This window comes from Channa argus, chromosome 18 (assembly GCF_033026475.1).
Source record: "Channa argus isolate prfri chromosome 18, Channa argus male v1.0, whole genome shotgun sequence".
Taxonomy (NCBI): domain Eukaryota; kingdom Metazoa; phylum Chordata; class Actinopteri; order Anabantiformes; family Channidae; genus Channa; species Channa argus.
In genome coordinates, this window is record NC_090214.1 from 20,457,859 (window position 1) to 20,481,146 (window position 23,288).

Here is a 23,288-nt window from a genome sequence, read left to right on the forward strand (position 1 = left end):
AAGTGATAATCAACTTGTTACAAACTGTGGCTTTTCAGTTACCTACAGAATGCTAAAGCTGTTGTTTACAGTTACAAGCTATATATAAATTTGTGTGGCCCCAAATATGTTGTTACTGTACCAACAGTCTGTGGTACCAGTGGATTTTTTTTGCATACTGGCAGCAAAGTAAGAAAATGCATTTAGGCTGTGGGAGGAAACCCACACAAACACAGAGAGAACTCAAAACAGAATCCAGCCTAGATTTGAATCGCTGAAGGGGTAACCACCCAATTGCAGTCCTGGCTTGGGTTATTTCGTTAGTTTTATTTCTGAGCACACACTTTCAATTTGAACCTGTTAAATTTTAAGGGTCTGTCACTGTCTGTTAATAAGCCATCAATTTTGGGTTTCAGAGATCAGGAAGTCATTAATTAAAAAGCATATGCAACAACAGCTGACAATTTATATGTTTATCCAAATATTTTTCAGAAGATGGAAGTGTATCACAACCAGTGGTTGTAATTCATACACAGGTCATTTAGTATTTTTGACCAAGCACTTAATGCACATGTAGATTTTTTTTTCTATATTCATTAAAAATAAGTTTTCCCTTCAGGGTCATATTAATAAACTCTTCATGAAGAGATGGGCAGTCTGACCTTGTTCAATAATACATAATACAACACATTTTAATTGTCTATCATCATCATGCCAATAATTAAGACATTTTGATACATTTGATACATGATACTGAAAATACAATTCATCTAAAACATCTGGTTCAATGAATCACTTTACAAAATTTTGAGGTATCATTTTCATAATTCTTTGCACTACATGTATATGGGCAAATACAAACTCCAAACATCCCCATAATAACTCCCAATAAGTCAGACTAAGTTGATCCAGATAAACTGGAACTGGAAAAAGCTGAGCAGCATTTGTTTTTGAGGCAGAAGTGTTTTTTGGTAATAGTGCTGTATTGTGCTGAATAGTTTCACTTGTCCCCTGACCTGACACCACTTTTTCTATTACTGATATTAGCCTACTTTGTCCATGTTTTTCTGAACTTACTAATTCTTGCTAACACTATTGCCCTTGATAGAGGAAGGTGGGGATGGGATTTGCAGTACTGGTACAAGAATAACAGATGACCTTTATGGACAAGAGTTGAGAAAAGGTAACTATTGGAGTGCTACAAGCAACCCCAGCAAGAGGGGTCACATACAGTACAAAGGATGTGGGACCTATGCATACTTTGAAATCCAACATCTGCTTTAACAGTGATCCTTGAGGTTCATCCTCTAAGATGAACATGAGCAACAAGGAGGTTGATCAAGTCAGAAAGGTGTGTTAAAAATAGGTTTACCTAAGATATACAACAAGCTGTCCATACCTGATGCTTTGAAGACTCACAGCCCAGTGTGTCCTCTCAGTGGCAGGGTAATAAGATGAAAGCAGAGCCATCAAGACTGGAGATTGAACTATAGTGCAAGAAAGCCTATGACTTGATACTACACACATGAATCCTGGAATGGTTGAAACTGTACAACATGCACAGGATTCTAAGAGCCTTCATCAAGAACTCAATGGGACTATGAATTGCACAAGAAAACATCAAGTGGAATATTTACCAAGAAGATGCTCTGTCCCCACAGCTGTTCTGTATCTGGCTTAAAGCCCACCGCCAATAGTGGTTACAAATACCAACTAGGGAATGGAGCAACTGTCACCCATCTCCTTGACATCAGGCTGTATGCCAGGAGTGAACGAGGCATTGACTCACTGATCCACACCACTAGGATCAACAGCCAAGAGCCAAAGTAATGTCATTCGAATTAAATAAGTGTAGTTCGCCTGGTGGATCAGTGGTAGAGCATCAAGATGGGAGGCAGAAGGCCACAGGTTTGCGACCCATCCCACCAGGTGTGGCTCCGCAGTAATTGTACAATACCTACAGAGAGCATAATATCCTGAGAAGTCATGGAAAGTCATGGGATGGGATGAATAAGGTTTGGGCTATCAGCACATTTGTCTTGCCAATCATCAAGTACCCTGCTGGCATAATAAGCTGACCAAAAGAGGAGATAGATCAAGACAAGGAAGCATCTTATAATACACAAAGGGGTTCACCCTGAAGCCAGCATCGTGTAAACTAAGCAGCAGATGAGCATCAGAGCCATTATCCACAATACAACAACAAATATCCATAAATACACCTGGAAGATGGCCCCATGTGATGACCTGCTTAGTGAGTACCTCAGGCCACAGAAACCTGAGAAGGACTAACCTTCATGGAAGGACTAAGTGCATGGTTTGTACCACAATCCAAATGGAAGAGGTGACTGTTGTTAAAAAAAAATCTCATCAGAAGCTAAACAAAGCTGGATTGAATGATAGCATAGAGGAACCATTGCATTACAGCCGGTGCATTTATAAATAAATGTAATAAATATTACGTTGTTTTTTTTGTTTGTTTTTTTTTACTTTTAGCAGTGTAACTGTGTACCTGTTATGCTAAATGAAATAATAATAATTAAAAAGACGTGGAAGTCATGTTTCAAGATGGAAGACCCGATCATGGACGATGACTTCCGGAGCTTAGATCGTCACTCGACCCGGAAGTCGTCCATGATCGGATAGGCTCTCATAAGAGCAGGTGGCCATGTAGAGGATAAGGAGGATCAACAGCGGAGCGTCGTGGAGTGTTAAGCGGAGTCTAAGTGAGTGTGTTTCGGGCAGTAGTCATGGTTCAGACGTGCTCAGCGTACGGATGCAAGAACCGCTACCACAAAGACAAAGACATTTCCTTCCACAAGTAAGTTATTTTAACCTGATGGGACGTAGCATTAGCTGCCCACTCACTAGTAAAAGACTATCACAAGACTGCGTTTTCAGTTCTGCGTATTGAAAGTTTCCATGCTCATTGTAAATAATACATGTGAGATATAAATGAACACAATATTTTGTTTTGATTGTGGATGTCATTGGCAAAATCGGGTCAGGAATAACTTTCTAAAAACCTATTTTACTTGCTAATACTACAGGGTTCACACCACAACATTACAATATCTGTTTCACATAACTTTCATGCCGAAATTACTGAGACATTCTACAATATACATAAACAATTACATAATTCATCGTTATACAGTTACTGTTGCAACAAACTCAGAGACGATAAGCTCAAATATTACTGAATAGAGTTTGGTTACAGGTTTTCGTGATTCCACGTTTGAAGACTGTCTAGCTAATGTTAGCATCAGGTCTTTTTTTTCTGGAACAGTGTATAAACCTGCGGAACCACTTGAACCAGACTTAAGTCTTCTACCAGCACAAGTCACAAAACCAGCATGCAGTTGAAATTCCTGTTTTTAGTCTGCTGTCGGTGTGAGAGGTTCACTTCCCTGTCTATCCCAGCAGCTTGACTAAAGTACTCGCTGCTTAATCAGTTCTAAAAGTGGCCATTTTATTGAACTGAGTTCTGTAGATGCCTTCTTGAATGTTTTGTCCCAGCCAACATTTTACTCTTTAAATAAAGGAGAGGCAGTACAGTGGTGGAGTGGTTAGCACTGGTGCCTCACAGCTGGAAGGACCCCAGTTTGAATTCTGGCCAGCTCCAGCCTTTCTGTGTGGAGTTTGCATGTTGTCCTCCCACAAGTCCAAAGACACGGCTTGGTGTATATAAGGTGAATTGGTGACTCTAAATTAACAAGGTGCCAAATACATTTTATTTATCTTTTTATTTTGTTTGGTAATCAATTTGTCCAGGTTTCCTCTGGCACGTCCAGATGTTTGTGGGAAATGGGTGGCAGCCATGAGACGGAACAATTTCAAGCCCACAAAGTACAGCAACATCTGCTCACAGCACTTCACCAAGGACTGTTTCAAGAGAGAGTGCAACAATCGAGTGCTAAAGGAAAACGCTGTGCCATCCCTTTTCAGACTTAACCTCAATATAAAGGTAGAGCAATTCAGAGTATTTCTGTCTAGTGTAGAGTGATGTATCAAGGAAAATAAACAGTGTTGTTTGAAATTATATCCACTTAACTTTAACACCTTTTTTATAGAACAGCTTCAACCCACAAATGGTCATTGGCTTTGTTGCACGAACTGCCTCTTCACAGCATTTCTATAGGACTGAGTTTCCAAAATATTGCATGTCATCCGCTTTAACCTGTGTGCTTAGGCTTATTGTTTTGCTGCATCATCCATTTAGGTGTGAATTCAGCATTAAAGCAAAATGCACAAAGTTTTCCCAAACTGATGGTTTGAGAGTTCAGTGTCAACTAGGGTGGCAATTAATCTTACATTCATTATTTATTAAATTGACAGACAATTGGGAACAAACAATGTTGCTAACTTTTGGCCCTGTCTCTGAAATGCAATTGAGTAACTTCTAAACCAGGAAAAGCTTCTGGACATTAATCCAAATGGAAAGGCACCCAAAATCATTGTTCTGAAAAAACAAACTGGTCTCCTATCAAGGGCAAGCTTCATCATTTATATTGTTTTCATTTTTAATAAGAGCATGCATTTATCAAAGACAATGCAATTAATTTGAACGCATCAGTTATTTATTACGTTTAGGTTATTGAGACCAGATCTTGTTAACTTCATGCTATCTCAACTTAAATGAGGATGCAGCATTAAACTTCTTGTTTTCTGTCTCACAGGCGGAATCCGCAGAAGATTCTTTCCCCTCACAGATCCACTTTCCTCTCTCTCTTCCCCTTGTCTCTGATCCAGCGGTGGAGGATGGTGAGGAGTCTGAGCCTGGGAGTGTCTTGCCTGACACCTGCTGTGACACTGCGGCCGTCTCCTGCGACCACAACTACACAGCAGAGGACTCTGCGCAGCAGAAGAAGCGCATTGAGCAGCTGGAGGAGCAGCTGGAGCGTCTTAGGAAGAAGCTGAAGACGATGCAGCAGAAGTGTCGACGACAGCAGAGGCAGCTCAAGAAGCTGAAGGCTGCCGGTGAGGAGCCCAGGACTGGGCGTGAGCCAGCTGTTGCGTTTGGCGAAGGATATGTAATTTTACCCAAACAGATCTACCACACACTCAAGGGCATTAAGTGACTTGGAGAAATAACTGTGGTCCAATTTACAGGCAGATTGAAATCCCATGCAGGTAAGAGCAGCAGGTGGACTGACTGTTGAAGAACTTCTGAGCAAGTCAGCAAACCCCCATTAAAAAGCTGAGGCCTCTTTTAGTGGGAACGCAAATGCAGGGTCTGGAAAAGTTTACACATGTATTAATCAATCTTTTTTTTTCTCTGCTTGTAATTTTTTTGTTTTATGTTTGGGCTGCATGGACAATAATTAAGTCAACTCACTACAAATAAATAGTTTAACGGTTTGTATTGAAGTTACATGCTAAGTGTTTCTGGCCCTGCACAGAAGTACTGGGCAGATGATAGATTTTTGTTACCAAACAGGTCCAGAATTTGCAGAGTGAAATGCTGTTTGTGCTGAGTTGTCATTTGTGTTTGTGTGAGGATTAAACAAAACCCATAACCCAGTTTTAATCAATGAACTTAAGGGCCTTGTTGTACTAGTCCTGGCTGTTTATTAATGGCAGCAGCATCAGCATCATTGTTTACACGCTTGCATACTTGGAGGATTTAAATGGTTCATCAGTCTGAAAACAGCATTTCTTCCTTGTGAATTCCTGCTTTTCCCACAATGTAAGCAAGAAGCCACGGCACAGAAGTTATTGAGATCAAAGCAGAGAAATAGAGCCCATACAAGTGTGCCATTTTTGGGGGGGGCTACCCGTAGTTGATAGCAAGCGTAGCTGGGGCCTTAAGGGGACTAGTCAGGATTAGTCTGCCATAGATGTCTGAGGCCTAAGTGCAAGGAGAGTAGTAGACCTGTATTACCAAAGTTAGCCTTCTCTGATTAGTTAAAAGTGGCGAACCTTTATTTTTGTACTCGAGTTGCTGTTGGTACCAGGTACTTTGTCTCCTCGAATTAACTGGTTGTCATAGTGACCTTGCATAAAACTGCAGTGATAGAATGTTCAACACAACAAACAGGAACAATGGAGGATATTACATGAATGGTGTAACTAATTCTCAGGAGTTGGCTGTTTGTCACAGCAAGGACACACATTTGGCTTCAGAGGAAAGTGAAGGCAGCAAGACCAAAGCAGTCTTGAAGTGAAGGTGATTGTGATATCTCAAAAGTGAAGTACTGATTATGCTCACTCATTATTCTACATTGTTTTCACATCGCATTTTGGAACCGCCTGAACTCACATAGAACCTCAGTGGGGGGGATACGAAAAAAGTACCAGGTACTATCCATACTTTTTGCCTGATGGAAGTCCAGTCAAAACCACCTGTGACCCACACACTGGCAGCAGTGCAGACATGCGTATCTCCAAAAGATTTTAAGTGAAATTTAAGTCAGAGAATTTCTGCTTTATTTGAGAGTTTTGAAGCTTCTTATTTATTGTAATTCGATAATAACCAATACCCAAAGGGCTGTGCATATGGTGGTGGAGCAAAGAATAGCAGGAAGAGGGAGTGCTGGGTGGAGTGGACGGGATTTTTGCAGATTTATCTTAAGTGGCATATTGTAGTTTCTGATATGTTTTATGGAAAAAAACTTTAAAACTAAATTTTGGTAACTTTAAAGTATTACTTTAGTCATTTTCCAAGTTGTGGTAGTTTCTGCAAGCAGATCCTAAAACTAACAATGTATATCAACTACTTAAGGGTGATGTCAGCCTGCAAACGGGATCTTTCATCTCTGCTGTAGATGCTGCTTTTCTGCAAAAAAGATTAAAATGTATTGTTGCTCTTTAAAAAATACCATGACGGAAGGTTTCCTTTCATGTACACACAAAATGGAATGAACTTCTGAGATCATAATCAGGAAAATGTGAACTATTTCCTTAACATCCCAGATTTGGAGTAGCAGTTGGGAGTATTGTTGCCTTTTATTATTTTTGTCTGGGGGGGGGGGGGGGGGGGGGGGGGGGGGGGGGAGCTTTTTGTGTGGGTGTGTGTTCCTAGACACAGTCACTGAACAGCTGCTCGTGTGCAATAAACTTGAACAAGATTGAAGCCATAACAGTGCCTCTGTGTATTCCTCAGGTGAGCTTATCAAGTTCTTTCCCAGCATCAAAGTACCTGCTGATTCTGCAGCACATCCACAGTGGAAAGGGAGGGAAAAAAAAGAATAATATTAAGAATGTCTGTGGTCAAGCTACAGAAAATTTGATCTGAGTGTGTATTTTATCAGCACCATTATGCAGAAGATGCTCATTGTTGAAACAATTTTCCAAAAAAATGCAAATGGTGGCGGGAGCACCAAAAACGGTGCTTAGTAAAAGACCTTAGTGAGTCTCAATCAGGAGCTGACTGCACCTACTTAATTTTATTTTTCAGGGGGGACCATAACAGCAGTGGTCCCAGCAGGTGGTGCCACAGAGCCATTGGTCAGAAGAAGTGGGCTTATCCAAGTGCTCTGTTCACCACACAAAACACACATCTGTGTTAATGAGGAAAGTGACACCTTCAGTGGCTGTGACTGACAGGCAGAGACACTGATTTCATGTACATTAGTTTGCATTACTGATGGTTGTTGGTTTCATAATTATTCTGAATGTAAAGTTGGGTGCACAAGTTTGCATTTGAAATTGAATTTGAACCCTTCTTCATGGAGGTTCACTGTGAGTGGGGGGCAAACGGAACCCTATACTTAGTGTGGTTAAGGATTGTCCAAAGTGATAGTAAACTAGTGAAGATAATATTGGTGCAAACATTTGCAGCCTCTTTGATAAATTTAATGTTAAGAAATAAATAAAACAAAATACCAGTTCTATTATCAGAATGAGTAATAAATATTACATTAATTAAAAAATTATGTTTTACGCTTTCAAATTTTGACATTTTAAAATTGGGGGACGCAAACTTTATCACCCACCTGTGTACTTCATCTGCTGCCCTCATTCAAATGTGTATTCTGGTTCAAAATGAGATCCTTACGTTAAGTCTAGTTTATACCAAATGCTTTCTTTTTTCTTCGTTCATTCGTAATTTTCTTCGCTTTCTTCGTTTTTTTTCCAGACAACTACTGACAAGTTTGTGTACTTGTGTAAACCTTTGATGATTTTGCTATCTTTGTCTACTATTACCTAAAACAGGTGTGAAATGACAGGACATAGGTCAGTTCACTGATGATCTGAATCAGGTTGCACTTGTATTAAGTAGGACTTCTGTACTTCTTACTTGAGTTTACAATAATATAATAGAAATCCATTTAAATAATACATGTCTTCATTACGTTCCTCTACTGCAGTGGTACTTATTCCAGGTACTAAAACACCATTGTCCTGCTTGTTTTCCAACTATCCCCACCCACTGATTACCTGGATCAGGTGTGTTCAGTCAATCATAGACTAAAAGGCACCAATTCACTTTGTCTTCCTCCCTTCACCCTCAGCTAAGATGGTGTCTTCCCGCTTCTGATTGGTTGAACACACCTGATCCCGGTAATAGCAGTGGGTAGGACAAGGGAGCAGCTCTTGTGGACCTGGAATGAGCAGTCCTGGTTCATTGGTTTCCTGAACTTGGACTTGACTAGTTTAACAACACGGAATTTTTCCACAAGTCTTATAAATACCCACATGTCCAACTTCATTTAAATTTGGACACAAAATTCTGCTTGTTGGCGACCTCGACCCTCAGATGAACAAACCTCTGTAGGGCTGAATCTGATCCAGGTGAATATGTTTGGTAAGCAAAGTTCCAGCCCCTTTGGTGTAACATCAAGGTCACCCTGTCTGAACTTTAACGTTCCTCGGGCTGCAGACTGACTGCTCTTATTAGACAATACCTGGGCGATGGGCTGCTCCCAGCATGCACTGCTGCTTCTGCCATCAGCAACCAAACCAAAGGTGATGTTAGGCTTTAGAAAAACTACTGTTTATATGGAGAGAACTAGGGTTTAATGACAACAAAATAAAGGACAAATACAAAATCTAAAAAAAAAAAAAGGGTTCCAGAGGTTAGAGATGCAGAACAGACACATCAGAGTTTCCTCTAACAAATTGTTTTATTCTCTTCAGACTGATGACGATTGGATTTATCATCTGACCCACATAAAAACTCCACAGCTTCACTTTTCTTTCTCTTCAGTCTGGACTTACAGTATTCAGCCTGGAGCACAGAGCCGAGGACTCTGATTAAATGGAGGTTAGCAGGACAAACAGGATGATGATGAGCGATGGTACGATGAACATAAATATAAACACTGCCGTAAATTTTAAATCTTTCCCCGGAGCATCCATCAGATCTATAACACTGTCTGATCTTGCTGCCAATAATCTGCAGCTTTCAACCCCCACCCCCCCCCCCAAAAAATAGAAAAAGCCTCGGGGGAGGAAACAGAGTGGGGGAGGAATCCTGCTGTAACTGTGAGCAGGGAACTGATGGTTCAAGTCCAAGGGGCGAAGGGGGAGATCAGAGGGAGCAAGTGAATGAGACAAGAATGATGCTGTTGATGTGGAGACCACAGCCTGGTGTCAAATTATAACATGGAAAGTTCAGTTTGAATCTAGTTGGAATGTATATTGTCGATTACGTCTCTATGATCAACTGATTTCCAGATAGCAGCAGGTTTCAGCAGTTTAATTTTTCACATTCACCAGTGAGTCATTTGTGCAGTAGAATCTCCTATAGTTTGTGCTCTTAAATTAATTCCTAACGTAATGTGTGCATCAAGTAGCAGCTTCCAAATTGTACTGAATTGCCTGACTATTATTTGTGCACTAGAACTTACTTACTTCACCTTGACAGTACTTCCAGGGTCAAATATCTACCAAAAGTTTGACCTTAGACAGAGGTGGTAGAAGTACTCAAACTCAGTACTAAAGCAAAAGTACTCACCTAAAAAGTACCACTTCAGATTCTTTACATGAATTGGAGTAGCTAACCTATGAAAGAACAGGAGAAACCAAATTATTTTAAACACTGTTAAGGCTGATGCTGTTGAAAGCATAAACATACAGGTTTAGTCCAGATGTGTTCAACAACTTGCAAAGGTTCAAATTATAACAGAGATATTTTATAAGAATACATTTAAAAAGGTCTGTGGTACTATAAAGCCTCAGAGTGGGACAAAAACAACATCTGGTAAAGATGGAGTCCATTTTTACTGCTGTATGTAGTAACATCTGCTCAGTCCTTAATATTAATTCATTTATTCACTGATTTTATTTTTTTTATTAAGAATCTGAAAAAGTAACTACAGTAACTGTTGTGGAGTTAGGGCCTTTCATTGTGACAGTATGAACCTCACACCTCTGATCCTGTATTTACTTTTATTGAATTACTTTGATACAGGAAAAAACCATAGGGAGATTCTTTACTCTTAAAGAGCATCTTTTAAACACATGTTTGGATGTTTATTAGCAATGTATTTCAGAAAAAAAGTGTAAGTCTCGGGGAATGTAAGATGTTTATTACTTCCATCTGGTCAGATGGCACTGAATTAGAAGTTGCAGCGATCAGACACTAAAGGTTTGAAGATGGCTTTATGGTTGATTGCGTTTCATAACTACGCCTACCTTTCTGTTGGTTACAACACTTGGATGCACGAATGCATGATTGAATGAAGTAGCACAGGTTGGAAAAGTGTGTGACGCTGACAAAAACGAACTTGAGCCAGAAGGTGCTAAAACCAGATTTTGGCGATGTCGTTCATTTGAATCATGCTGGAAGGAGTTACAGATTAATCTGAAAACAAGAAGTTTAAATATTTATCAGTCCACAGTGACACAACACAACTAGGGACTGTGAGCAGACACACACACACACACAGGCCTGTTATTGAGTTGGAGTTTCTGTAATGACCTCACCATGACGCACAGCTGGGTGGAGGCCCCTGTGACATCACTCCTCTGGGGTTAGGGGGTGTCACTGTGACACAAAGTAACCATAACAACGTGGTTTCACCTCCTGCGTGTGTGTGTGTGTGTGTGTGTGTGTGTGTGTGCGTGTGTGTGTGTGTGTGTGCTTCAGCATTGACACAGAAGAGGTGTGTGTTGCTGGTTTGAGTCATGTCTGACAACTTAATTCATGCCTCATGTCATGAGAAAGTTTGTAAAGAAACAGGCAGCAGAACATTACATATTAACTGCTTCAAGGCCCAGCAGTCGTTACACGTCATTATAAAACAAATTCATGATTCAAATGGATTAAAATGGATGTCCTGGATTTATTGTAAACATCTTCTGTGTCTGCCCACCATTGCTGTAGACAGTTTTATCCACCGATGATCCCTGTAACATGGTTTATCAGGACATATCCACCTTTCATTTACTGCAGCTCATGTGCTCGGTGTTGTTTTGTGCACCTATGGGTAATAACTGTGTGTGGATCAACGATTCACAGCAATCGGCTACTGCAGTTCACATCCTGACAGCTCATTTTCTGTCTCATGTCATCTTCACCCTCCCACAGGGATTTTTTCAATGCAATGATCAGTGAATTATGAAAAAAAAAGCTTTGAAACTAGAAGCATGTCAACATATTAAACTTTGTATTTTTCTTTGCAATATTTCCTACTTCTTTGTGCTTTTCTGCAGGAACATGGACATTGACTGTTTTTTTTTTTTTGACAATCCTGGAGGCGGATTTGTAAATGTTAATTAAATGCAAAAACAAAAATGACATAGTGAAGATCAATAGCCTCAGAGGTGAATTGTAATCTTAAATTTATCCCAAAAATGTTTTTGGTAAAGACAAAAAAAATATAAATATTTCAAACTGTTATGCATCACATTACATAGTCACCTTATTATTATTTTTTCAAATTGAAAATGTCAATAAAATAAAACCCTGAATGTGGAATTTACCATGGCAAAAATGCTTTTAGATAGTCAGTCTACCTAAAGATTCCAAGAAAACCCATCTGACATCCTCAGAATTTTTGTTTTTCAGATTTCAGTAAGCTCCTCAAGAACACAATGAAAAAAACAAACCTCTTCTGCACTGTATATGCAGCACTGTACACTAATCAGCGACAACATTATTACCTTATGGCGGTTTTAAGGTTTGGCAACATCCAACAATTGTAGTAAACAGACCCTCACCTAGTGCAAAATCTAGGACTTTAAAACAGGAGTTTGAGTCCAGTGTGAAACTGCTGCTCTTGCTGTTATTGTCCTGCTCAACTGGTTATGTTAAGAAAACAGAAATTTTTAAGCCAAAAGGAGTTGGTACCATTGTAAGAGAGCACATTTTGGTCCCTTATGCCAAAATAGTGCAGTTTTATCACACACCTGCCTCCATCCATACATAATGTACAACCCACAGGTCGAAGAACGGCTGGACATTCGTAAGCAGACAACTCATGCGGGACAGAAAAAAACCCTTGATTTTTGTCGTTTTGTCTTTTTCTACATTCTTAATTGTTGATTAAGTATAATACACTTACAGATTATTTGTAGCGCACATAACTATGACCTAAACATAGTTATAACTCATTTGAGAGCCTTACTCTTAGCCTTTCACACCCAAACTGGAAAACTCAAAAACCACTATTATTTGTTATCGTGTACCGTCCTCCAGTCCCTTATTCAGAGTTTTTGATTGAATTTTCTGATTTTCTATCTGATTTAGTGCTTAGTACAGATAAAGTCATTATAGTGGGTGACTTTAACATTCATGTAGATGCTGACAGTAACTGCCTGAGCACTGCGTTTAATTCATTATTAGATTCAATTGGTTTTTCCCAAAATGTAAATAAACCCACTCACTGTTTCAGTCACACAATAGAAGTTGTCCTTGCGTATGGAATTGAAGCGGATAATTTAAAAATATTTCCTCACAACTCTCTTCTGTCTGACCATTTTTTAATAACATTTGAATTTACAATAACGGACTATATAGCAGTTAGGGAAAGACGCTTAAGTGAAAAAGCTGTAAACAAATTTAAAGAAATTATTTCTTCATCATTTGCTTCACCATATGTTAATACAATGGAAAGTAGTCTCCTTAATGTTACTCCTGCACAAGTAGATTATGTTGTTGACAATTCTGCAGCCTCACTACGTACAATACTCGATAGTGTTGCCCCTCTGAAAAAGAAGGCAGTAAACCAGCAGAGGTGATCTCCATGGTATAGTTCACAAACACGCAACTTAAAACAGGAAACACGAAAGTTAGAAAGGAAGTGTTGTTCCAGAAAGTTAGAAGAATCTCATTTGGCCTGGAAAAATAGTTTAAAAATGTACAAAAAAGCTCTCAGTGATGCCAGAACAGCATATTATTCATCATTAATAGAAAAAAACAAGAACAACCCCCGGTTTCTGTTCAGCACTGTAGCCAGGCTGACTAAGAGCCATAGTTCTGTTGAGCCTAGTTTTCCCTTAACTTTGAGCAGCAATGACTTCATGACTTTCTTTATGAATAAAATTGTAGCTATTAGAGAAAGAATTCACCAGATCCTCCCCCCAAATATTTCAGATAGATATTCATGTACAGCAGTGCTAGAGTCATCGATAAGGCCCCACTCCCTGTTATACTGCTTTTTACCCATAGATCTCTCTGAGCTAACTTCAATTATTACCTCATCTAAACCAACAACCTGTTTGCTAGACCCTATTCCAACTAAGCTGCTCACGAAAGCTTTACCCTTAATAGATACATTCATATTAGATATCATCAATCTATCTTTAGAAACAGGCTATGTACCACAGGCCTATAAGGTAGCTGTAATTAAACCACTACTTAAAAAACCCTGTCTTAACCCAGGTGTCTTAGCCAATTACAGACCAATATCTAACCTCCCCTTTATTTCTAAAATAATTGAAAAAGTAGTTGCAAAAATATTATGTGACCACCTGTATATTTATATAGGAATAATTTGTATGAAGACTTTCAGTCAGGATTTAGAGTTCATCATAGTACAGAAACAGCACTGGTAAAAGTCACCAACAATCTTCTCATGGCCTCAGATAATGGACTCATCTCTATACTTGTTCTGTTAGGTCTTAGTGCTGCATTCGATACCATTGATCACATTTTATGACAGAGACTGGAACATGAAATTGGGATTAAAGGAACTGCACTAGGTTGGTTTAAATCTTATCTATCTGATAGATTTCAATTTGTTCATGTTAATGATGAATCGTCCATGCACACAAAGGTTAGCTATGGAGTTCCACAAGGCTCTGTGTTAGGACCAATACTTTTTACTTTATATATGTCTCCTTTAGGCAACATTATTAGAAAACACTCCATAAATTTCCACTGCTATGCTGATGATACCCAGCTATATCTATCTATGGAACCAGAACCCAAAAATCTATAATGTCCAACCATATTGTTACTCTAGTGGCATAAGTCTGGCCTCCAGTACTACTGCAAGGAACCTTGGAGTTATTTTTGACCAGGATTTGTCCTTTAACTCACATATAAAACAAATCTCTAGAACAGCCTTCTTCCACCTACGGAACATTGCCAAAATTAGGAGCATCCTGACTCAAAGTGAAACAGGATGGTTGTCCACCCTGAGTGTGGTTCTGCTGGAAGATTCTTCTGTCAAGGAAGTTTTTCCTCTCCACTGTTGCTCAGGGGGGAATTGTTGGGTTCTCTCTATCATCTTTATAGTCTTGACTTTATTCTGTAAAGTGCCTTGAAATTACTTTGTTGTGAATTGGCACTATATAAAAAAAGTTGAATTGAATTGAACATAAACAGCTACAAACCTGATCCAGTTGAGAAAAGACAATCTCATGGGGGGAGTTAAATGTTTATACATTTTTAGATTTTATTGTAAATAATTTCCGTGTTTATTGGTATAATGTAAACATAAGGAGTAATATGATGAAAAATTGACGTTAGTATTTGTATGTGTGTGTGTGTTTGTGTATGTGTGTGTCACCTTAAGCCTTGTGGCTAATAATAATAATCTCAAGGTACAGACAGTGTAAGCAATCAACACTAAATGTATGTAACAGGCATGCACACACACACACACACACACACACACACACACACACACACACTCGAATGTGTCAGTCAGTCAGTTACTTGTTTGGGATTTGTCAGCTTTAATTCCACATTAACATTAATCTGCTACAAGGAAGTAAAGGGGATGTTTTTAATCTAAGGCTGCAGATTTGTCCAACACACAAACTGTCTGAGTTTGGACCATTTAGAGCTTTATCTGTGCAGCAACTCAGAGCCAAAGTCCACATTCTCTCCTGTGTTCTGTGACTAAGAAAAACACTAACCTGTCTCTTGGCATTTTTTGTCCCATAGTAGCTTCTCAGACACCATTTTCTACAAAAACTGATTACATATTATTTGCAGTTAGAGGTCTGCAGTCTGCAGTTTTGCAGACAATTCTTTTATAATGGTGGACCACTGTGATGAATTAGTGTGGACACTCTCCACAACACAGCACTGTTGGAGAAAAATGAACTGAAATAAATTTTTAATGGTTGGCCCTAGTCCTCCATAGAAATCCGACTTATTCGGAGTAATTTGAAACAAATGGCTGTTCTCAGAAAGCCAGTGTACTCGATGATGAAATGGTTAACAGGATGTGAATAATTAGGAAATTGCGTGAATATGAAGGCTGCGATCTGGTCGTTTAAAGCATTGGTAATGAATCATCTTTGTAGAGATTATGGGCAGCTGGACGTTATTGGCTTTTAGCCTGAAGATTTTTGTCTAAATATCATTATAAACCTTGACTGACTAATCACAGCTAAGCGGGCTCTTTGATGACCTTTGACCTCCAAACTAAAACAGCATGAAATGAAAACTATTTGACATTCTCCTCATTTAATGGTCCTCATAAAACAGTGGAACACGGTTACGAGACAAAAGCTCAAAATTGCACAAAGGAACAGAGTTACTTGAAAATCAGCCAGTAGAAATGATGTCAGATGTCGCATAGAATAAAAATATTAAGTGTTTTTTTTTTAAAACAAACCTCAAAAACTAGGACAGCTTCTGTACAGAATGAAAGCTGTTGTTGATTCTTATTCCAACCTCCAGTTTGCAAATAAAACATGTGAGGCGTTATTATTTTTAGACGAGCTCTGGATGAAATTAGTTTATGGCCCTGTGAACGTGCAACACCCCCACAACACCACACACACATGCACACACACACACACACACTCAGAGCCAGCCCTGCACCGCTGGCCTCGTCCTGAAAGTGGCTCTGATCAGATCTGATCAGTTTCCGCTCAGCTTGCTCTCTCGCAGCGTGAACACAAAGAGGCAGCCGCATAAATTTCCTAGTCGTGTTTTTCTCTGTAATTTCATGCAGCAGAGCAGCTGCAGGGCCTTCTCTAACGTCCGTTCGTCTGTCCGAATGTCTGCTCATGCTTCTAGTCCCAGCTGAGCAGGTCACAAGATGAGGTTTATCTAAAATGAAGCTCGAACCAACCTGCACTGACACCACCAAATACCAAAAAAAAAAATAAATGAGACAAATAATGCTGCAGTTGTGCTTCACTGTGCTCCATTGTAATGACAGTTTAGCAGCTAAAGGAGTAATTTTCTCTGCTTTTGAATGCAGACTGTTGGAAACCAGACTTGCTAAATTATAAACTTCTCCCTCAAATACTTTTTTAAACCATCAGCAGAAATAAACTCATGTAGTTGACAGATGTAAGTAATAGAAATACTTTCAGTATTGTTTATTTGTCTTTGAAGCATAGTTTTTTACTACTAAGTTGACACATCTTAAATTTACAGTATGTAACAAAACAAATGTTAACTATACATTTTGCAAGAGTTGCTTGATTAGTACCTGAAATGTTTAATAGCTTTTACTGTATTTTGGGTCCGTGCATGAAGTGCAATTCATTATTCACATGTAACATGGATATTGCGGACGTCTTTTCATGATGTGTTTGGTTGCACTATGTCAGTCTAAGACTCTTCTGATGTGACGCTTTCTTCATTCTCCATCTCATCACTCGGGAAATTAAAAAAGAAAAAGGGAAACCGGGGGGCGGGACCAGTCAACGGACTTTCACATTAAAACACCTGAGAGGAATTTGAAGTACAGGATTGAATGTGCTCGGTATCTTCTAAAGTCTGATGGTTGGCTCTGACTGATACTGGCTGATAACAAACTTTAATAAATATGAGTAACTGAAGCTCATTAATGCTCGCGGCTGAAGACATAAATCTTCAGACGGACTGGGGAGACTCTCAGTCAGCTAGTTCAACTGTCCTGATACACCTGGTTATCTGTGTAAAGGTTTCCTTCCGTTTCACCACGATACACACTGTAACTTTCACTGTGCAATGGATGAAATATTGCAAATCACTGGATGTCCACAGACAATCTTTTGCTATATTAATTTAAAGCTGATTTACCCAGTAGACACCTCAGTTAACACAGTCTCCACTCACCAGCAGTGTCTAGATATGTCTTGATATGTTTCTAATAGGTGCTGATGTTATAAAACTTTATAAAATTGTATATGGTTCTTTTTACATTTTGCCCATGAACTCAGTGCTTCCTCATCTCTGGCCTCAGGTCATTCTGGTTCCCCATGAGAGCATCACATAACCTGAAGTCCTGCTGAGATAAAACTCCTGTTGCATATTGTGTCTGACCAGAGGTTCCTTCAAATTAAAAAGACAACAACATCCAGGAGACATGTAGAGAGAAAGAGAGCACTTGGAGAGGAGATCCTTCCTGGACCATATGACCAGCTCTACACAAGAGGCACCATCCACAGTGTCACCTGTCAGCACACCTGATCCAGCGAGGATAACACAGATTGGCTCAGCCTACCAGCTCTGACACTGTTCAGAGTGCAAACTAAGCTTCAGTGTTCATGACACGAATATAAAGGGAACATCTGACACTGACACACACAAACGTTGAACTTCGACACTCTCCATCCAAGAAACACCAACATTACAGGCAAAGACGATTTATGGGAAGATTACATCTGAATAGACTTTATGCAGTTAATACTTGGATTTACTGTGCATTTGACTGTTAGCTTGTGCGATTCTCATTTAGCCTAATTTTACTTTCTGTTTCATCTGAAATGTTTCATATCATATGATATGTTTCTAAATAGGTGAGACAGGAGTCATCCTTCAGATATAAGAGAGATGGCACTGAAAATGAGCAATTTTCTATCAGGGCTGCTGTATCAGATTGCATTAGTTTAGGTGCACCGAATAAATTTGGAAATAATATACTGTGTTGCTTCAAAGTAGCTTTAGTATTTTTAATTTTCCTCAAAGGGGAAAAAAGGAGCCATCTCTCTTTCTAAGGAGAACTCTGTCTTTCTCTTTTTTATTCGTTTTAGAAAAAAAAAAAACATCAGAAAACAAATAACCGAAACCGAAATTAAATTAAGGCAGACGTTACAATCACATCTTTGTCTCTTTGCAGTAAAGGAGCAGAACAGTTGTCCTCTGGGTTGGTACAACACACTGTAGTGTTTTATCAGAAACCATTCGAATTGAGTTTTGTTTGCATGTAAGAAAATCAATACATTCGTAAAGTGGCAGATCAAGTCAATGTTTTTCATGGTTTTTATGCACTGCACCAAAATGTTCTTGTGGTGTTCTGAATATTGAAAAGCCTGAATCAGACCTTCCAGATACGATGTTTGCAGGTCATCCTATCTTCAGTGTTGTGATTCTGTCTAAGTATAGTTAGTTCATTTGAACACGTTGTTCATTAAACACTGACATAACCTCTGAACATAGCATTGATTTCGGGTATGCATACTAAAGAACACAAAGTTGCTTAGAGGAATTAACATTGGGGCTTTTAGACTTCAGCTATCAAAACTGGGAAGCCAGTCCTGGAATTGAAGCTCCTGCTGTATGGGTTTTATTGTGATTTAAAACCGTACAAACGAGGAGGTGCACGGCAAAATGAAAGTTTTTCGGCTATGTCTTGAGATAATAGGAATATATAAACCACTACAGGGCGGTGAAAAACTAACCACCAATGTAAAAGAGACATCACCTCTCACCATGAACTCAATGGTTAGTTCAGGTCTGGGTTTTGCCAAGGCCACTGCAGAACTTTAATTTTGCTCCTTTTTGAGCTTGACTTTTATGCTTCTGAGCATTTTTTGCTGCACAGCACAGTGGCAACTAAGCTTCAATACACAGAGTGAAGGTTTGATGTTCTCCTTCATGATTCTCTGAAAGGGAGCAAAATTAATAGTTAAAATTAATAGAACCTCTTGTTTATGTGCTATGTATTTACCACAATGGATGTTGAAGTTATTAGAATCAGAATCGCTTTTAAAGCATCGAAAAATACAAAAACGTGTCTCGGTGTTACCTTTCCTAAAGCAGCATATACATAATGAATAAAAACTAGTTATACCTTAAAAACTAACTACATTAAATGCTAACAGTGTAATGTAACATGTACTGAAGTCTTTAAGTAGAGCCTCCTATCAGCAGACATGTATCTACTCTCCTTTCGGCTTATCCCGTGAGTTCGGGGTCGCCACAGCGGATCATTGTCCGCATGTTGATTTGGCACAGTTTTTACGCCGGATGCCCTTCCTGACGCAACCCTCCCCAATTTCTACCGGGCTTGGACCGGCACTGCATTGCTGGGGAGGGGGAATAGGCTGTTAGGGGTTCAGGGTCTTGCCCAGGGACACTTCGACATATAGCCAGGGCCAGGGATCGAACCACTCACCCTGTGGTCCGTAAGCAACTGCCTTTTACCAACTGAGGTATAGCCGCCCCACATCAGCAGACATGTATAAACGTCATTAATAAATACAGTGGTAAATGTTGTACCTCATTTTTACATAACGCTGGAGTTGTCTTCATTCCCAAATGTTAGGAAGAGCTCATCACTGACAACCACTTTCCTGTGATGAGTTTTGTCATAGTCTGTAGCTCTTTCCCTCCATAGTGTCATAAAGCATCATCCGTTTTTGTGCACTGGTAAAACAGATACAACTCTGGTAAGATGGTATTGTAACTGTTAATTTGGCCCGCTGACAATAATAAGTTAAGTGAAATAAATAAAAAATTCCAAATAAAAGAAATCGTTGTGTAAATGTATTACTAATAATTAGTTAGTTTTCTAGATTTGGCTGTACATACCACCGATAATCAACCAACAGAAAGAGTGGCTAAAGGCTAATACTGAAAAGTTTTGAACGTTACAAGAATGATTTGGTACCTAAAATAATAAAAGACGCCAACTTGATTTGCAAATTCATTGATTTTTCATACCGTATCTAAACCAATCACATTACATACGTTTTCCATATGTTTTCATACAGAAAGAAGATTTATCACAGCTGACAACTTTGACATGATTCATATTAGCAGCAGATGAGCACAGTAAACAGAAAGTGAGAACTAAATTCCTGTGATTTAAGGACAGTGAAAGGTGAACTTGTATCTTTCTTAAAGCAAATGGTCGACTAAACCGTGTAACTAAATATTTTAGTGAACTGACTCTGAAAAACATTGACTAGGAATTTCTGGTCAGAGTAACAGTGTCAGAGCTGGTAGGCTGAGCCAATCTGTGTTATCCTCGCTGGATCAGGTGTGCTGACAGGTGACACTGTGGATGGTGCCTCTTGTGTAGAGCTGGTCATATGGTCCAGGAAGGATCTCCTCTCCAAGTGCTCTCTTTCTCTCTACATGTCTCCTGGTTGTTGTCTTTCTAATTTGAAGGAACCTCTGGTCAGACACAATATGCAACAGGAGTTTTATCTCAGCAGGACTTCAGGTTATGTGATGCTCTCATGGGGAACCAGAATGACCTGAGGCCAGAGATGAGGAAGCACTGGGTTCATGGGCAAAATGTAAAAAGAACCATATACAATTTTATAAAGTTTTATAACATCAGCACCTATTAGAAAGATATGTAGACATATCGACACACTGCTGGTGAGTGGAGACTGTGTTAACTGAGGTGTCTACTGGGTAAATCAGCTTTAAATTAATATAGGAAAAGGGTTTTCTCAAATATGAACTAAATACATGATTAGTAACAAAACAAAATGGGCATATGGCAAACTGAACATAATCCCCACAAACCCAAAATAACTGCAGAGATAAATGAGCACAGCTAATAAATGTGTATAACTCTATTATAAAACATGTAAAATACATGTTTTCGAGTTTGGACAAGCACCAAACTAGGACAGGAGATATACTGAACAAGTAAGTGCTATTTGAAGTTTGTTTGTTGGTTTCAGAGGTAGCTGTGTTTCTGTCATTTCTCTCTGATTTAGTCTGTTTTTAATAGAGTTAAGAACTGTATGTGGAAAGTTTTGCTCCTCTGGTGAAGTGGACATTTGGTCTGTTAAGTGTTCACACCTTTTACAAAGGCAGACAAATTAGTTTGGTTTCAACAAGGGGGGTGGTTTCAGCTGTAGCTAATTTACATGGCTTTCTACTAGAAGACGACATGTTTCCCACCTGTGCTTTCTCACCCAGCCTCTTTTTCTCTTGCCCTGTGGAACTGCCGGTCTGCAGTGGACAAGGCCGACTTCACTCCAGCTTTTGCTACACAGTCAGCTGTTCACCTGCTTGCAAGTACAGAAACATTTAGAAACACTCCTCACTCATCAGGTCAGGGGGTGGAACTGGACTTCTCATCAATGACACGTGGAAGTTTTCCCAGACAGCACCCATCAACAATCTGTCATCTCTGGAATTTCATGCCGTTAGGATCACAGCAACAATTACATTACATGTGATTTTGATATATCGACCCCCCGGGCCAGATGAGGAAGTTCTACAATGAGCTTGACATGTTGCTGTCCCACTTCCCTGAAGATGGAACTCCTCTCATCGTCATGGGAGACCTGAACATCCACCTAGACAAACCTCAGGTGGCTGATATGTTTGCTCTTCTAAACACATTTGACCTGAGTCTGGTCTCCACTCCTTCGACCCACAAAGCTGGCAACCTCGACCTCATCCTCACCCAGAAATGTAGGGACCGAGACAACATCTCTGCATTTATCGGATCACTTCTTCATTCAACTCACAGTCTTCATCCCTAGACATTCGCATTCACCCCCCACATTTGTGATACTCTGCTGTAACCTCCGGTCTCTCAACCGGGACCAATTCTCTTCACTGGTCTCTACAACTCTGCCCCCAACACAGAACCTCTCCACCCTCAATGCAGATGCAGCCACGGACAGCCTCTGCAATACACTTTCATCGTGTCTAGATAGTCTCTGCCCCATGTCTTCTAGACCCACTTGTCCCTTCTAATCCATGGCTGTCCGACTGGATCCGTGAACAACGCACCACGCTTAGGAGTGCTGAGAGGAAGTTGCACATATCCAAGACTCCATCTGCTCTTGCTGAGTATCAGGATCTGCTTGGATCTTTTTCTCGCAGTGTCACCAGGGCAAAGACGGAATACTACCAGGAGAAGCTCAGCAACACCACAGACAGCAGAAAGCTGTTCTCCACTTTCAAATCACTCATCTATCCACCTCAACCTCCTCCATCCACCACTCTCTTCTTTACTAATAAGGTGGCAGCCATCAGCTCACAGTTCTCTCCTCCAGATGATGACATCCTGCTAACTTCTTCCAACGCTGGATCACTCTCCTCATTTTCAACTCTGACTAAGGATGATGTATCCACCCTCCTCCTCTCTAACCATCCGACCACCTCCTCTCTGGATCTGATCCCTTCCACTCTCCTTCAAGCAGTTGCACCCGCACTAATGACAGCTATTACATGAATTATTAACACATCTTTCAAAGCAGGGACTTTTCCAACCTCATTCAAGCAGGCCCAGATTACCCCACTGCTCAAGGAGGCTTCTCTTGATCCCTCCCTTGTGGAAAATTACTGACCTGTCTCTCTTCTTCCATTTATTGCCAAGACAATGAAGTGAACAGTCCTAAATCAACCCTCAGACTTACTTTCCACGAACAACTTAGTCGATGTCAACCAGTCCTGCTTCAAGAGGGGTCACTCCACAAAAAAGACGACACTCCTTAAATTCGTGGAATCTCTTTGAGCTGCAAAACCCACAGGTCAGTCTTTGGTCTTAATCCAACCAGACGTTTCTGGAGCCTTTGACAGTGTGAACCATCAGATACTCTTGTCCACACTCTTTGACTTGGGCATCTCTGGATAAGCTCTAGCTTGGCTTAGTTCTTACCTATCGGGATAAACCTTCAAGGTATCCTGCTGGGTGCATGTTTCTCACTCTCATAGCCTCTCTGCTGGTGTGCCGCAGGTTTCAGTTTTTAATCCTCTTCTTTTTTCTGTCTTTACTACATCCCTGGGTTATGTCATCAGCTCACATGGCCTTTCTTATCACTGC

General features: G+C 39.9%; 1 protein-coding gene across 1 annotated transcript; it reads left to right on the forward strand.

Annotated features, from left to right (window-relative positions):
* The first annotated feature begins 2,604 nt into the window (after window positions 1–2,604).
* thap1 (THAP domain containing, apoptosis associated protein 1) lies at window positions 2,605–5,498 on the forward strand. Its single transcript, XM_067483589.1, has 3 exons — window positions 2,605–2,800; window positions 3,754–3,946; window positions 4,659–5,498. The coding sequence occupies exons 1-3, from the start codon at window positions 2,730–2,732 to the stop codon at window positions 5,058–5,060; spliced, it is 666 nt and encodes a 221-aa protein (XP_067339690.1). The 5' UTR covers window positions 2,605–2,729; the 3' UTR covers window positions 5,061–5,498.
* The last annotated feature ends 17,790 nt before the right edge of the window (window positions 5,499–23,288 follow it).

Bases quoted from the DNA above. Each gene is read 5' to 3' on its own strand.
- thap1 (XM_067483589.1), top strand. From the start codon at position 2,730: ATGGTTCAGACGTGCTCAGCGTACGGATGCAAGAACCGCTACCACAAA. The intron at 2,801-3,753 runs GTAAGTTATTTT...CAATTTGTCCAG, and splicing joins AAAGACATTTCCTTCCACAA to GTTTCCTCTGGCACGTCCAG. The intron at 3,947-4,658 runs GTAGAGCAATTC...TCTGTCTCACAG, and splicing joins GACTTAACCTCAATATAAAG to GCGGAATCCGCAGAAGATTC.